General features: G+C 47.0%; 1 protein-coding gene across 8 annotated transcripts in view; it reads right to left on the reverse strand.

The window, feature by feature from the left end:
- The window catches only part of LOC307126136 (uncharacterized protein), an 86971-nt gene that overhangs the window by 13453 nt on the left and 61338 nt on the right, over window positions 1-12180 (reverse strand). For all 8 annotated transcript variants that reach the window (XM_079816527.1, XM_079816526.1, XM_079816525.1 and 5 more), the window contains one exon: window positions 8186-8857. In XM_079816527.1, the coding sequence (XP_079672653.1) occupies window positions 8186-8857 (672 nt within the window). The remainder of the gene's footprint in view (window positions 1-8185; window positions 8858-12180) is intronic.

Here is a 12180-nt window from a genome sequence, read left to right on the forward strand (position 1 = left end):
CCATTGCTCCCTGTATTATTCCCTGACCAAGGGCACCCTTGGCACGGATGCACTGGCGCACAGCTGGCCGTCAGGGCTACGCAAGTATGCGTTTCCCCCAGTGAGCCTTCTTGCACGGGTACTGTGCAAGATCAGGGAGGACAAGGAGCAGGTCATGTTGGTCGCCCCGTATTGGCACGGCCAGACCTGGTTCCCAGAACTTCTACTCCTTGCGACAGCCCCTCCCTGGCCTATTCCTCTGAGACCGGACCTCCTCACTCAGAGACGGGGCACCTCTTGGCACCCGTGTCCAGCGCTCTGGAAGCTCCACGTGTGGCTTCTGGACGGGACGCGGCAGGTTTGAGTAGCCTTCCACCTGCGGTGGTCGCTACCATCACTTCCGCTAGAGCTGAGTCTACGCGACGTCTCTACGCGTTGAAGTGGAACCTCTTCGTCACATGGTGTTCTTCCCGCCAAGAAGACCCCTGGAAATGCCCGATCGGGTCCGTGCTATCGTTTCTCCAAGAGGGGGTGGAGCGAAGGCTGTCTCCTTCCACCCTTAAAGTGTATGTGGCCGTAATATCTGCCTACCACGATCTCCTGGGAGACAAAAAGGTAAGTCAGCACGACCTGATCATCAGGTTCCTGAGGGGGGCGAGGAGACTGAATCCTCCTCGCTCTCCTCTCGTTCCCTCTTGGGACCTCTCAGTAGTCTTAAGTGCTCTGCAGAGGCCTCCCTTTGAGCCTTTGCGGTCGGCTGAGATTAAGTTCTTGTCTATGAAGACGGCTCTGCTGACCGCATTGGCCTCGCTTAAGAGGGTCGGGGACCTGCAAGCATTTTCGGTTGACAAAGCGTGCCTTGAGTTCGGGCCGGCTAACTCTCACGTGATCCTGAGACCCCGGCCCGGATATGTGCCCAAGGTTCCTACCACTCCGTTCCGAGATCAGGTGGTGAACCTGCAAGCGCTGCCTTTGGAGGAGGCAGACCCAGCCTTGGCATTGCTCTGTCCAGTACGCGCTCTCCGCGCTTACGTAGACATGACGCAGTGTTTCAGGACCTCAGACCAGCTCTTTGTCTGTTATGGTGGAGAGCGGAAGGGAAGTGCTCTCTCAAAGCAGAGGTTGTCTCACTGGATAGTGGACACCATTGTTTTGGCTTACCAGCAGCAAGGTCGACCATGTCCCCTTGGTGTGAGGGCACACTCCACCCGGAGTGTGGCCTCCTCTTGGGCTCTAGCGCATGGCGCCTCGCTAACAGACATCTGCAGAGCTGCAGGCTGGGCGACACCCAACACATTCGCCAGATTCTACAATCTCCAAGTGGAGCCAGTGTCCGACTTTGTACTCGCCCCTACAGGTGGCCGGTAATGGGCCAGGCTCAGGTGTCTTCGCTTGCTCGCCATTCCACTCCAAGGACTGGATACGTGCGATTATTTTCCTCAGGTGAGCTCCCCGAGAGCCCTGAGCTCCTCCAGCACTGCTTACGCCGACATCAGTTCAGTCTGCTCTTTCGAGCCCAGACCCTCATGTCCGGCCAGGTGCTCCGTGTGCATGGTTCCCCTCCGGCGACCCCCACACGAGTATTTCCACCGTAAGCCTCCTCAGCGAGCAGGTGTCTTTCCCTTGGCAAGTCCCTGCCGCCCCTAGGGTTAAAAATCCACCTTCGGCTGGTACCCTAGAGATCTTCCATATGCAGCCCTTAGCGGGTCATATGTGTGTTCTTAAGCCCTCCCTACGGGTAGGCATCTTGGCATTCCCTCACTGGGATATGCTTCCCAGTGTACCTTGGTAATCCTGTGATAAGTGGGAGTCCTTCGTCCGTACTAGTCTTACGACAGGGTACTCACACTTACGCAGGGCACTGGACGACAGCTGAGTGGCGTTGTTGAATTGGAACCCCCATTCGTTAGTCACTAACGTACGTCGTAGTGACTGAACGAAAGGGAACGTCTCGGTTACGTATGTAACCCTCGTTCCCTGAGGAGGGAACTGAGACGTACGTTTCCTTTGCCACGTCAGCTGTGCTGCCTGGAACGCGGAGTTCAGTCTTGGCTCCTGTAGCAGTAACATAATGCGATGTTGCCAGCGTACTTCCTTATATACCCACGAGTTGGGGCGGAGTTACGCATGCAAATTCCGCATGCCCATGGCATTGGCACTGCCATTGGGCGCTGTTGAATACTAGAAGATGATTGGCTTCTAAGCGAAACCCCCATTCGTTAGTCACTAACGTACGTCTCCGTTCCCTCCTCAGGGAACGAGGGTTACATACGTAACCGAGACGTTTCCCCTGTTGCGAGTCTGCGGAGTGCACTCTTTACACTGTCCGAGCACTTTCGTGGTTGACGCTGTCGTCATTTTTCTAAAACAACACGCTATTAACATGCATTTAGAACAACGATTAGAATTTAGAAGTCATAATCGCAAAATTGTGAATTGTGGCAAACGCGATTAACAGTTACATCCGGGAAAAGCTGAATGTATTTTACAATGAATGCTGATGGAAGCGGCCGAAATGGTTTAGAAATCTGTAAGGAAAAGATTTTAGCATTGTAGAATTGCTTCGAGCTGTTTGAGCTATTTTAGGCTATACAGCGTGGGCGGGTGGGGCGACCTTGCTAGCAGTCCATGCTAAAAATAAAAACGGTCAACGAAAGAAGGTGAATATGCTGTATATATACACACACCTCTTATCATTGATTAAATCGATTGGCTTGATGTGCTCCACATGTGTTTAATTAGGTTTAATTATCTGAGGGTGCTCCACTTGGGTTTGATTAGGTTACATTATCTGGCGTGCTCCATTGTTTAGATAGGTTTAATTATCTGGACGTGCTCCTCCCGAAATTAGTTACTAAAACTTCACTTATTGACCTTGTACAGGTGTGGTTAAACAGCAGTAAAACAGCAATGTTTAGTAAGCTATCTCTGTCACATGTCTGTCTCGTCCTGTGCTGCACATGTGGTGTTCCCTTTCGAGGGAACTCGCACTGCATCGAGACGACACTTTGGGGATGCTCCCTCAGCATCAGCGAATCTGAAACCAGAATGCCAACTAGGCCAATCCGATTGGCGTGCGTGATGACGTAACCGTGACGGCATACCCGGAAGTATAAAAGGGGAGCTGGAACGTAATGTCGGCAGTTATCGCTCCTCAGCATAGCGCTCTGTGTCAAAACTGTCTATTTATTGTTGTACGTCAGTGAAAAAGTGTGTGAATGATGGAGTGTGTGAAAACTAGAGAGTTTAAGCAGTGTGTGCATCCTTGCCCTCGTTACATGTCGGGCTCGGATACACACCTGCTGTGTGTGCACTGTCTGGGCGTTCAGCATGCTCGAGCGGCTCTCGAGGGAGCCCGATCCTCCTCTGACAGTTCCGAGGATCTTCCTCCCCGTGTGGAAGCCCGCTCTGGTGTGGAAGGTCCGGTGCTCGTTCTCTCCGGTTCCGAGGAGCCGGAGGAAATAGGCACCGAGGCGGGGGATGAAGCAGAAATTGTTTCAGCGCTTCATCCACCCGCCCAAGAGGAGTTGGTAGAGGTGTTGACCCGGGCTGTGGCCAAATTAAACATAAACTGGCCACAAGAGGCTCTGGAAATTCAGCCACCCAGCAGGCTGGATGACCGGTTCCTCTCGCACCGGGTTCAAACACCTCACCGGGGCCTGCCTTTTTCCCCGGATCTACACACTGAGGTGTGCAGATCTTGGAAAAAGCCCTACTCCTCGCGTGTCTCAAATCCCCCGGTGTTGGATTATTCCAATGTTCTGGGGGCACGTGAGGCGGGCTATGAGGCGATGCCTCGGGTGGAGGAGGCTCTCGCGAGCTACCTTTCACCCGATTCTGCATCGTCCCTTAAGGCTCCGGTTTTGCCCACCAAACCCTGTCGGGACACCTCATCATTGGTGGGCAAGGCTTATATGGCGGCTGGTCGGGCTGGTAGTTCCCTGCACACACTCTCCATTCTGCAGGCCTACCAGGCCGATCTCCTTAAAGAGTTAGACGAGGGAGATGGTCCCTCTCCGGAGGATATACTGGAGCTAAGGAAGGCTGCAGATTTGTCTCTCCGCGTCACCAAGGAGACGGCCCGTGCTATCGGCCGCTCCATGGCTTCAATGGTGACTGTGGGGAGGCATCTCTGGCTGAATCTGTCTGGGATAAAGGAGAAGGATAGATCCTTCCTCCTGGACTCCCTGATTTCGCCTTCTGGGTTGTTTGGAGACGCGGTTAACGCCGTCGTTTCCAGACACCAGGAGGCGAAGAAGCAGTCAGCAGCCTTCCACCAGTATCTCCCTCGTCGCTCAAAACCTGGGAAGGCTGGCCCTAGCGGACAGCCTCAGCCGTCATCCAGCTCCTCGCACCGAAAGGTGCAAAAAGAGAGCGTTGCATCTAGAGCCCCTCCCCCGGGAGCCTGGCAACAGAGGCGACGCTCTCAGCAGCAGTCTTCCGCTCCTAAGGGCGATCTACGGAACGTCCTTCAGGCGCGGAAGGCTGCTGGGAAGAAGTCCTAGCTGCGGCAGGGCTTCTAAGAGTGGTCCCTCCCGCAGAGGAACAACCGAGGTTGTTTCCTCTGTGGCGCTCTGGGGAAATGGATGTGGTAATCCCGCCGTCTATGACGCTTCGGGCCACATCGATTTCCCGCGAACGCATGCTGCACCTGCCGCCTCTGGAAAGACCTGCGGCTGGGCAGCTCGCGCTTCCGCACATGGAGAACCGTCCCCAACTACTTCCTGCCGGTCAGCCGCTTCAGGGGGTTGGGGACGGGAACCGTGTAACACCCGACGCCAGCCTCGAGAGGTAATGGAACTAGAAGTAAAAACCTTGTTAGCGAAGGAAGCCATAGAGCATGTTCCTCCGCTGGAAAGGGAGTCCGGGTTCTACAGCCGGTACTTTATAGTTCCCAAAAAGGATGGAGGGTTGCGTCCGATAATAGATCTGAGGTTTTTGAATCTGTCTCTGAGGAGCTTCAGATTCAAAATGCTCACCATTCCCATGATCGTGAGTCAGATCCAGTCCGAGGACTGGTTCGTCACGATAGATCTGAAGGACGCATATTTCCACATCTCCATCCTCCCATGTCAGAGGAAGTATCTGAGGTTCGCTTTCGGGGGCGAAGCGTACCAATATCGAGCGCTTCCCTTCGGCCTAGCCCTCTCCCCACGCACCTTCACGAAGTGCATGGATGCAGCTCTGGCTCCAATGAGACTTCAGGGCATCCGTGTGCTGAATTATATCGACGACTGGCTCATACTGGCCCAGTCGTACGATATGGCGGTCCAGCATCGAGATGTCGTTCTGGCCCACATAAGGTGCTTGGGGCTGAGACTCAACATGAAAAAGAGCGTGTTGACGCCGTCCCAGAGGACAATGTTCCTCGGGGTCGTATGGGATTCGACGACGATGCGGGCACAATTGTCTCCCGCGCGAGTCGAGACCATACTGGCGATGGTCTCAGGAATAAGGCTAGGCCACAACATCACTGTGAAGCACTTTCAGAGGATGCTGGGGCACATGGCAGCAGCGTCCAGCGTAATACCTTCTGGCCTGCTGAACATGAGACCCCTCCAGTGGTGGCTGAAAACCAAGGGGTTTTCCCCCAGAGGGAATCCCTTCCGTATGATCAGGGTAACGCGAAAATGCCTTCGTTCCCTAGTCACATGGAACAATCCTTGGTTCCTGTCCCAGGGGCCAGTGTTGGGAGCGTCTTGTTGCCGGAAATCCGTTTCAACAGACGCCTCCCTCACTGGTTGGGGCACGGTCATGGAAGGCCGCTTTGCGAGGGGCCCGTGGGAGGGCCGTCATTCCTCCTGGCACATAAATTGCCTGGAGATGATGGTGGTCTACAAAGCTCAAACCTCTCAGGAGCTTTTTCCCGGACCTCCGCGGCCAACATGTCCTGGTACGGACAGACAATATGTCTGTCGTAGTGTACATCAACCGCCAGGGGGGTTTGAGGTTGCGCCCTCTTTACAGACTGGCGCGTCAAATCCTCCTGTGGTCCCAAGGGAAACTGTTGTCCATCAGGGCAATGTATGTCCCGGGGGTCCAAAATCAGGGAGTAGACATCCTGTCGAGGCAGGGGCTGAGGCCCGGGGAGTGGCGACTCCACCCAGAGGTGGTGGAGGCCATATGCAAGAGGTTCGGCCCAGTGGAAGTGGATTTGTTTGCGTCTCGAGAGACGTCCCACTGTCCACTGTCCACCCCCGCTGGGGCTGGATGCCATGGTTCAGACGTGGCCGAGGCTGCGTCTGTATGCATTTCCCCCGATTGCTCTGCTCCCGGGAGTCCTGGAGAGGGTCCGGCGACAGGGGGTCAGTCTACTTCTGGTAGCACCCCGTTGGCCGACTCGAGTTTGGTTCTCGGATATCATAGCTCTGCTAGCAGGTCAGCCGTGGGAGATTCCTCTGAGGAGGGATCTCCTATCTCAGGCGGCGGGTACGATATTTTACCCCCGCCCGGAGGGCTCATTCCACCAGAGGCATGGCCTCTTCGGTGGCCCTTCTTTCTGGGGTCCCCTTGCAGGATATCTGCGAGGCGGCCGGGTGGGCTACCCCACACACATTTATCAGGTTCTATAGCCTGGATCTCCCTACAACGCCCCTGGTGCTAGGGTGCTCCAGTCCTAGCTGTGCCCGGTCTCCGGCTTCACACTAGGGCAGGTGTTACCCTTCGGTGTGGCCTAGTTGGGATTCGTTCCCCAAAGTGTCGTCTCGATGCAGTGTGAGTTCCCTCGAAAGGGAACTGCTCGGGTTATGTATATAACCCTTGTTCCCTGAGAAGGGGAACGAGCACTGCATCCCGATGCCACACCTCGGCGCGCCTGGAGCGCATGCTTCAGAGCGATTACTGCCGACATTACGTTCCAGCTCCCCTTTTGTACTTCCGGGTATGCCGCCACGGTTACGTCATCACGCACGCCAATCGGATTGGCCTAGTTGGCATTCTGGTTTCAGATTCGCTGATGCTAAGGGAGCATCCCCAAAGTGTTGTCTCGATGCAGTGCTCGTTCCCCTTCTCAGGGAACAAGGGTTATATACATTGCAGTTTTGGGTTATTTCTGTCATGTGCGTTCCTGTCTTCAGTCTTGACCCCATCCCCCTTGTTATCTGATTATTGATTATTTGCCCCACCTGTTGTTCCCCATTACCTGCCTTGTTTGTCCTCTATTTAATCTCCTAGCGTCTTCAGTCCGGTGCTGGTTCATTGTCATCTTCACGTCATGTTATCATTGGTATGTCTTGTGTTCCTGATTCCTTGTATGTTTTTCAGTTTGTTTAGTTTTCCCCCTCGTGGGTATTTTGTTTGTGTTTATTTTATTATTTAAATAAAACCACCCTTTCTTCTTGCGTTTGAGTCCTCGCCTCCTCACTGCACCAGCAGCCGTGACAATTTCTGTCTGAAATCACCCCTATACCCTTAAATAGGGCACTATTTGAGGGCACAGCCATTTGTAGTGGTGTCTGAAACCATGTGGACATTAAATCCTTCAATCCCACAATGCACCACAATAACAAGTGTACAACTGATGTAGGCTTAGCGACTAGAGAAAACCCATAATGCACTTTGACGGTGGTACCGAATGAATTCCTGCACCCGAATCAATCATCCATCCATTTTCCAAACCACGCGAGTCCAGCGTATACATCATACAGGTATAACTTCCTTTTAATTGATTTTTAAATTGTTTATTTAAGGTTTATACATACTGGTTTCCATGAGTTCAGAGTTCAAGATAAATCTTTTCATTACTACTGGATCTGCCAGTTTGCTATGTTTCAAATGATTATTAATATGACCTTTCTAAACATAAAGTGTCTTACAAAATTTAAATCAATATATTGTTTTATGTGAAATTGTAGGCAGGATGATTTTCACATCGTTTTGAAGAAAAAAACTTTAGGCTACAAGATCTAGATAAACAGCACATTTATGTCAGGTTATGTCAAAAATTCTTCAGGGCCCAAAACACCCTCAGACCCCATAGAGTTAACTCTAGATATTAAAATTAGCACGAGGTCCAATCCAAGTCCATCAGGGCTACAGTGGAACTCATTTTCTCAATAACTCTATTTTAGTTGACCAAACAAGTTGTTTAGTTTGACTTAAATTTCACTGGTTCAACACAAGTTATTTTTTATATTATATAGTGTAACTAAATGAGAGGAATTCATTTTTGAAGATGCACAGAACAAAACAGAAAAAATGCACTCACCATCTGACTGAATCTTCTGCTCCAACTCTTTGATTTTGTTCTCCATTTCACTCAGTTTTTTCTTATGTTGTTCCTCAAGCTCCTGTGTCGCTCTATTCTCTTGAGCTTTCACATATGTCTGAAGTGAATATGGTTCCGTGTTCATGTTCTCTATATAATCCAGCAGTTCTGGGATCTGTCTTGAGTTTTCAGGTTCCTTTAACCCCATCACTCTGTACTGACCTCCACAACGACTGATTAACCTCTGAGAATCTGGGCTGGATTTGACAAACTCTGTTGCAAATCCGACAGCAGTGAGCTCTGTGGTGAAGAGCAGTATGAAGTGCTCTTTGAGATAAAATATCTTCTGGATCTTCTCTATTTCTGCTTTGTGTTCATCAGTAAGAGGACCAACTGGAACAATGAGGAGGAAAACATGAACTCCAGGATCACAGAGAGACACACAGCGGAGAGTCTGACATCTCACTTCCTCCTCTGAGAGCTGATTGAGAGCTGGAAGATCCACCAGACTGATCAGATGTCCATGTAGCTTCTCTTTCTTCACACTCTCTCCCTCATGTAAAGGTTTTATCTTTTTTCCTCTGAAAAAATTGGCCACAGAGACCTTAAGTGCTGTATCACTTCCACACAGCACCAGGTTCAGCTTCTGTTTTCCAGAGACATTCAGTGCCACTGAAAAACACATTGAGACAATAGAATGTTTAAACTCATGCTGTGTCCTTTCATTACAAATTTAAATCTCTCTGTGTTTTCATTTAATACAAGTGTAATGGTTGGGGTCTTTTTCAGTGACAACTAGAATCATGTGTCTGGTGTTTTTTAATGCTTTGTTGCATTTTTCAGTTTGTGTTTGGACCACAGTGTTAACTTTTTCTCAATTAATTCTTATATTCTAGTTCCTTGTCATGACACGGTTCTTTAAAATTCTGAGATAATTACTCAGCATACTGTATTTATAAGGTATTCACCCTCATGTCGCTTCAAACCTATAAGATTTTCATTTAACTTCAAAACGCAAATGAAAATATTTTTCAATAAACCAGAGAAAGATTTCTGTTCCTCCATTTTAAGTCCATTCCTCTCAAACTTGAAAGATTACAAAAATGTCATAAAAGGCATCGTAAAAATAACTAATCGAGTGTCTAATCCAAATTCAAGTCTTTTGAAGAGAGACAATGGCTTTATATGATAAACAGATTTACAACGACACGCATAATGTAGACAGACATTCTGTACATGAACATTCAAATGTGACGTGACGCACGGAAACAACATGAGAGTGAGTAAATGCAGAATTAACCATTTACAGCTTGGGAATAGTCATTTCGACACTTTCTTGCGATTAGATATGTGGCTGATTGCATTGATCATCTGAAGCCCATGCGCTGCTGGAATGACATCCTTCAAAGTGGAAGCTCAAACATAATTTAAATTATCTTATCACATTTATTTTTAGTAGTATGATTATTCAAAATGTTTTAAATGGTTTATTCTTATATGTATAGTGCATTAATTGCAGGAGAGGCGGAACATAGCGAGCACGGGAGAGTTTACGGAATTTCAGTGACACTACTACTACAGCCTGGTCTCATTGTTAATACGTAGGTATTAATATAACTTTTAAAAGCGTTTTTGAATTTGACATTTTAATTAATCACAACGAGCGCGGAATTTGACGTTTACGGTCACTGCTGAGAATGGAGATGAAGATCACTGGATAAAGGGCTGAATTTGGATCGGTTCCTCACAAACATATGGATTGTAAAGATTTGGATTACAGCGAACAAATAAAATTGATGTGTTTTGTGAATTTATGTTGTGTTTCGGTGTATCTTATGATCGTCAGTTGCTCAATAGGAGAAAACGCCTTTTTTGTCTTATGGCAAACAAGCTAAATAATACAAAATGGTTAAACAATTGCAGAAATGTTATTCATCTTAAGGTTTTAAAATGCAGTCTTCTTTAACATTATCGAATCATCCAAAATGAGTTTGCAGCAGAAGTCACAAACAGAGCAAAATGTTATTTTATATTAAATAGATTAGTAAAATGCATTTAATAAATGTGACTGAAAGCATGTCTTGATGTGACATTTGAATACAATATAAACAAAATATTAATTCCACGATTTTAATATTCATACATGGGAGCTGGGTACACGTTCACGCTTGGATACGTAAATAATTTACATTTTAGTGCTGTCAATACGTCAATATTATAAGTTTAAATGCAGTCAATACGTCAATATTATACGTTTTATGTCAATATTATACGTTTAAATGCTGATTTTGGATAAATTCTGAGAATTTGAAAATCAATTCTGAGCTTTTAACCGCAAATGTGTGATGGCACTGCGTGTGCTTTAGAAACCCCCCTTTTCTGCTTACTTCCAATTCTTCACACACACTCTGTGTAGAGGAAATGTACTTGCATCTCAAAATGCTTTTATGACGCAAAATTAATGTAAACAGTCAGTTGTATCTTAAGGGATTAAACCGACAGGACAACCCACATCTTATATTTCAAAAGAGATCTGTGCATCAGTGTGAATGCAGATTATTAAATCTCCTGCTGTCTATGATGTCATCAGTAAAACAACAGTAAAGATGAGAAAGAGAAAAATCAATTGCAGCTCATGAATAAAAAACATTCAGATACTCTTAAATACTGAAAACACTCTTTATTTATTGCTTGTAATATGTTTAATTGTTCCTCTTTATTGCCAGTTTGACTTTATTTCTGTTTTATTGAAAATAATTGTTTTATGTCACCATGATGGAGATTAGTGTTTGCTTTAGATGAGCTCTTGACTCTTTAACGTAAGTGTTTCTCTGGCTCCTGTAACTGTGTGTTTATAAGACACATTTGATATGGCAAGAAAAGCCTAGAGAACATGTGATCAGATGATGTTGACTGTTCGTTAATGACGACAGAATCATCATGCAGGGCCTGAATCACTGATCTCATGTGGAGTCAAATGTTCTGAATATATAGTTAATATTAGTAACTATTAAACCTTCATAATAGCAGCCAAGGGGTTTTACAGAATGAGTTATCTGTGGTAATCAAATAATATGCAGTCAAACTGGTAATAAAGAGAAACAAATAAACATATTACAAGCAATACATTAAGAGTGCTGTCAGTATTTGAGAGTATCTGAATGTTTTGTATCCGAGTGATTTTTCTCTTTCATCTTTTCTGTTGTTTTACTGATGACATCATAGACAGCAGGAGATCTAATAATCTGCATTCACACTGATGCACAGATCTCTTTTGAAATGATGTGCGTTGTTCTGTCTGTTTAATCCCTTAAGACACAACTGACTGTGTTTACATTAATTTCACGTCATAAAAGCATTTTTAGATGCGAGTACATTTAACCACTACACAGAGTCGGACTCACACACAGCCGCATGAGCGAGCGCTTTTCACCAAGCACATGTGAGCATTTGAAGCTGAAAGCAGCTTCTGTTAGTGAGTTTCATATTTTTATATATACTGTAAGTCCACTGCATCCCAAACAACATAAATGATGCCTTCATAGAGCATTTGTAAGGAAAATACCAGCGGGCGAGTCACACACTGTGTGTGAGTGTAACATCAAGCAAAACGCGCAGTGTGTGTGTGTGTGTGTAAAGAATTGGAAGCAAGCTGAAAAGGGGTGTTTCTAAAGCACACGCAGCACCATCGCCATTATGCGGTTAAAAGCTCCGCTTCGATTCTCAAATTCTCAGAATTGATCCAGAATCGTTGGAGAATCAAGATGCATCGCAATTACTACATTAAACTACTATTGTGCTGTTCTCTATGAACATTCTGCATTTATTTTATGATTCTTTTAATAAGTTGTAGTAAAGTGACCCCTTCTGTTCAGAGTTAAGTATTGCATTTAATATTATTTGAGTCCTTCTATGATGACATCACAAATGTGAGCCTAGTTTCAGCAGCAGCAAGGAAGAGCATGCGGTCATGGCTACTATTGCTCCTTGATTTA

This window comes from Gobio gobio (genome assembly GCF_949357685.1).
Source record: "Gobio gobio genome assembly, chromosome: 1".
Lineage (NCBI taxonomy): Eukaryota > Metazoa > Chordata > Actinopteri > Cypriniformes > Gobionidae > Gobio > Gobio gobio.